Source organism: Tenrec ecaudatus, chromosome 14, assembly GCF_050624435.1.
Source record: "Tenrec ecaudatus isolate mTenEca1 chromosome 14, mTenEca1.hap1, whole genome shotgun sequence".
Lineage (NCBI taxonomy): Eukaryota > Metazoa > Chordata > Mammalia > Afrosoricida > Tenrecidae > Tenrec > Tenrec ecaudatus.
The window spans coordinates 98,430,524-98,435,561 of record NC_134543.1 but is presented as its reverse complement, the minus strand read 5'-3'; the positions used below and the strand labels follow the sequence as shown (position 1 = coordinate 98,435,561).

The following is a 5,038-nucleotide window of genomic DNA, read 5'->3' as shown; positions in this document are numbered from 1 at the left end:
CTTGATAATTTATAAATTATTATTTTGTCATATTTTGCCCTGTCTGATGTCTCCCTTCACCCACTTTTCTGTTGTCCATCTCACAGGGAGGAGGTTATATGTAATCCTTGTAATCAGTTCCTTTCCACCTCACCCTCCCTCCACCCTCCAGGTATTGCCACTCTCACCACTGGTCCTGAAGGGATCATCTGTCCTGGATTCCCTGTGTTTCCAATTCCTATATGTACCAGTGTCCATCCTCTGGTCTAGCCAGATTTTTAAGGTAGAATTGGGATCATGATAGTGGGTGGGGAAAAAGCATTTAGGAACTAGAGGAAAGCTGTATGTTTCATCAGTGCTACACTGTACCCTGACTGGCTCGTCTCCTCCCCGAGAACCTTCTATAAGGGGATGTCCAGTTACCTACAGATGGGCTTTGAGTTCCCACTCCGGACTTTCCTTCATTCACAATTATATGATTTTTTGTTTTTTGATGCCTGATACCTGATCCCTTCAACACCTTGTGATCACACAGGCTAGTGTGCTTCTTCCATGTGGGCTTTGTTGCTTCTGAGCTAGATGGCCGCTTGTTTACTTTCAAGCCTTTAAGGCCCCAGGAATAGATAAGAGATAAGAGCTCACAACACACAGAATCCAGGAACAGGAATGGGAGTAGTGATACCAGAAGGGTTGGGGGAAGGTGAAGAGGGGAGGGGAGGAAGAGGGAACCGATTATAACCACATACACACCCATCCAGGAGGATAAATAGCTGTGGGTGAAGGGAGACATCAGTCGGTATAAGATATGAAAATTATAATAATTTATAATTTATCAAGAGATCACCAGGGGCCAGGGGAAGGGGGACGGAGGGAAAAAAGAGGAGTGGATACCAATGGTTCAAATAGAAAGTAAATATTTATAAAATAATGATGGCAACATATATAAAAATATGCTTGATACAATTGATGTATGGATTATTATAAGAACTGTAGAAGTCCCCAATAAAATGATCTTTTAATTTTAAAAAAGATACGGTTAGAAATACTGTATAGCTCTCCCTTCTCTTCTTCGGCGCTGCCTACGGAGGAGGCAGCCATCTCCCACCGGCATCATGGCTGCCCTCAGACCCTTGGTGAAGCCTAAAATTGTAAAAAAGAGGACCAAGAAGTTCATCCGGCACCAGTCCGACTGCTATGTCAAGATTAAGCGCAACTGGCGCAAGCCCAAAGGCATTGACAACAGGGTTCGGAGAAGATTCAAGGGCCAGATCTTGATGCCCAACATTGGTTATGGGAGCAACAAGAAAACCAAGCACATGCTGCCCAGTGGCTTCCGCAAGTTTCTGGTCCACAACGTCAAGGAGCTGGAAGTGCTGCTGATGTGCAACAAGTCGTATTGTGCAGAGATTGCTCACAACGTTTCCTCCAAGAATCGCAAAGCCATTGTAGAAAGAGCAGCCCAGCTGGCCATCAGAGTCACCAATCCCAACGCCAGGCTGCGCAGTGAAGAAAATGAGTAGATGGCCCATTTTCGAGTTTTATTTGTGCTAAATAAAACCATAAATGAAAAAAAAAAAAGAAATACTGTATAAAATTCCAAAATGTGACACCGAGACGTGAAGTGGGCAAATGCCGTTGAACAATAGTGATGGTAGACTTGCTTGCTGCAGGGTCGCCACGAACCTTCAATCTCTACAAAACACGGTATCTGTGAGGTGCAGTGAAATGAAGCGCATGCACATGAGGTTGCTGGACCATTTGACCCTTCCCTCTATTTCTGGTTTGTTTGTTTTCGCAGAAACACTATACTGCTTTCCACAGTGGTTGTACCACGTTTAGATACTTGCATTTTTACCTCATTTCCATGGAGTCAATTCTGACTCATAGTGACCCTATCACACAGGGAAGAATTGCCTCTGTGGACTGCCGAACTGTAATTTTGTGGGCTTATATCGAGAGCTCTTTTTTTTTTGAGTGAGAGTGAGAGAGATAATGAGTGAGAGATAGTGAGTGAGTGAGATAGTGAGTGAGTCCTATTGAGAGCTCTTAAAATGGCTATTACAATCCATATAGCAATTGTATCAGGCATATTTGTACATGTGTTGCTGTCACTCTTTCCTATATAATTACTTTCTATTGAACCTTTAGTATCAGCTCCTCTTTATGGGAGTAGAAAACCTCATCTTTCTCCCTCAGAGTGTCTGGTGGCTTCAAACTGCTGACTTTGAGGTTAGCAGCCCAATGTGTAAGCAGGATGCTCCTCTTTGTGCGTTGTAGTCATTATTCTGGATGCAAATTCCTTATCAGAGACATCATTTGAAAGTACTTTCTCTTGTTTCCTGTTTGTGTGTGTGTGTGTGTTTTACTTTATGATGGTATTATTGCAGCAGAAAGATTTTAATGTTGAGGAAGTTCAGTTTATCTCTCTGTTTTTTTTGGTCACATTTGTTATTTGTATCCTACCTGAGACATCATTCCCTAATTCAAGGACATGGAAATTTACTCCTATGTTCTCTCTTAAGTGTCTTAGTTTCCTAGTACTGAGGCAACACTTTGTGTTAGACAGGGTTCTCTAGAGAAACAAACCCAGGACACTTATGATTTTATATATATTTATATAGATAGATAGATACATCATAAGAAATAAACAGCTACTTAGTCCACAGAGCAGTACAAATGACTCAGTTCAACCCACTTCCCTAAGACAGTTAATACACTGGCAGTCCTTCAACTGACGAGGGCTGCTGGGTACATGTCAAGGAAGGAGACAGCTGAGTCTTCTGTAGAACAATACAGGCAGCCAGGCCACAGGCAGCAAACAGCAGGGCAGGTTGCCAACAGTCAGCCAGATGACTAGTCTGATCATCAGAGCCCAGAATTTTGTTCCCTCAAAGCTATGTATTTGATTTTTTAAAAAACAAAATAACCTTATCACCTTCAAAGTACTCTCCATGACACTTATTACATTTGTCAAATCTAGGATTCCATTCTTGGAAAACGTTTTCAAACTCATCTGTTTGGATGACTGAAAACACCTCCTTCCTTTTTTTCTTCATGACGTCAAATCGCTGTCCTTTCATGTCCCCCTGCATTCCCAGAAACAAAAAGAAGTCTCATGAAGCGAGCTCAAGTGAGTTGGATGCATGGGATGAGAGAGGCATGCTGGGGTTTTTGTTGTGTTGTTTTTTGTAGGGGTTTTTTGTGCCAAAAAATGACACAGTGAGATGGCTATGTGAGTAGGTGCATTGGTGTGGTGGCAAAACCAGTCCCCTATCTGGCACAAATCAAGCCTTTTTTGTGGCACACTGTTATGCAATCTTTTCAGAACCTTTCAATAGAAAGTTTGATTAACAGTCTGACCTGGTGGAACAAACTCCAAATGCTCTAACCCCCTCATATTAAAAAAAGAGTATCATCTTGATCATAGACCTCACTTGACCAGTTTTGGGGCGAGGAGACAAGGGCATCTTCCACTGGTTTGACTGATATTTGCTTTCTGGGCATCAGAATAGCACCATGTCTTGTCACCAGTAATGCCTTTGGGAGAACAAGTCTGGTCACTTTGGAGATGCTCTTTCAAAGCCCATGCATGTTCCAGTCAACACTCTTTTTCCTGGTGAGTCAGAACCGGAGGCACAAATTTCAAAGCGACCCTTCTCATTCCCAAATCTTGCATTAAAATTCGCTGAACTAAAAACAAACAGACAAACAAATAAATAAGTAAATTCGCTGAGCTTAGCTCCAAGATAGTCCAGGTAAGTTCCCCATCTCTTTAATGGTCCGTCATCAATCTTCGAACACAAATGCACTAATTTTGTCTACATTTTTGTCTACATTTTTGAAGTTGACAGATGTCCAGAGCAAGGTTTATCATCCATTGACATTTCACCTTTTTTGGAATGAGAAAACCACTCGGACACTTGAGTTTTTCCCCATAGCGCTGTCCTTGTAAGCTGTGTTCAACATCACAACCGTTTCAGTGGCAATTTTTTTATTAATCATTTTACTGGGGGCTCATACAACTCTTATCACCATCCATACACACATCAATTGTGCAAAGCACATTTGTACATTCGTTACCCTCCGTCATTCTCAAAACATTTGCTCTCCACTTAAGCCCCTGGTATCAGCTCCTCATTTCCCTTTCCCTCCTTGTTTCCCCTCCCTCATGAACCCTTGATCATTTATAAATTATTATTTTTTCATATCTTACACTGTCCGATGTCTCCCTTCACCCACTTTTCTGTTGTCCGTCCCCTAGGGAAGAGGTTATATGTAGATCCTTGTAATCGGTTCCCCCTTTTCACCCCACCCTCCCTCCACCCTCCTGGTATTGCCACTCACACCACTGGTCCTGAAGGGATCATCCATCCTGGATTCCCTGTGTTTGCAGTTCCTGTGTACATCCTCTGGTCCAGCCGAATTTGTGAAGTAGAGTTGGGATCTAGAGGAAAGTTGTATGCTTCATCGTTACTAAACTGCACCCTGACTGGCTCATTTCCTCCCCGAGACTCTTCTGTAAGGGGATGTCCAACAACCCATTTGTCTATGTTGATCTGGTACCCTGAAACCTTGCTGAACTTGTTTATTAGTTGGAATAACTTCTAATGTGTTTTATAGGATTTTCTTTGTATGTATAGGATCATGTCACTGACTCATCGTTAGTCATCACCGAGTCTGTTCCAACTCATGGTGATCCTATGTGTGCCGAGCAGAAATGCTCCCAAGAGTTTTCAAGGTTGTGACCTTGGGAAGCAGATTACCAGATTCCCGCCAAGGCACCACTGGAGGGGCTTGAGCCACCAATCTTACAATAGGCAGTTTTTCCTCTTCCTTTCCAATTTAGATTTCTTTTCTTTATTTTCTTGCCTAACTGCCCAGGTTAAGTTTTATTTTATTTCATTTTTTTAAGGGGAAAATGATACATAGTGTTTTTCAGTACATTCTAGTTGTGACATTGACCACTGGACTCCTAGGGATAAACCTAGTCACCCTTTCCCTGAAGGGAAAGATTTAGAGATTATTAACTTGATAAGATAATAAAGGCAACAAAATATTC

The 5,038-nt window shown here is 42.1% G+C and overlaps 1 protein-coding gene across 1 annotated transcript; it reads left to right on the top strand.

Annotated features, from left to right (window-relative positions):
• The first annotated feature begins 1,076 nt into the window (after positions 1–1,076).
• On the top strand, positions 1,077–1,561 carry LOC142425406 (large ribosomal subunit protein eL32-like). Its single transcript, XM_075530631.1, has one exon. The coding sequence runs from the start codon at positions 1,092–1,094 to the stop codon at positions 1,497–1,499; it is 408 nt and encodes a 135-aa protein (XP_075386746.1). The 5' UTR covers positions 1,077–1,091; the 3' UTR covers positions 1,500–1,561.
• Positions 1,562–5,038: the final 3,477 nt, after the last annotated feature.

What these genes read in the sequence shown, in the direction of transcription:
- LOC142425406 (XM_075530631.1), top strand. Translation starts at nt 1,092, where the DNA reads ATGGCTGCCCTCAGACCCTTGGTGAAGCCTAAAATTGTAAAAAAGAGG.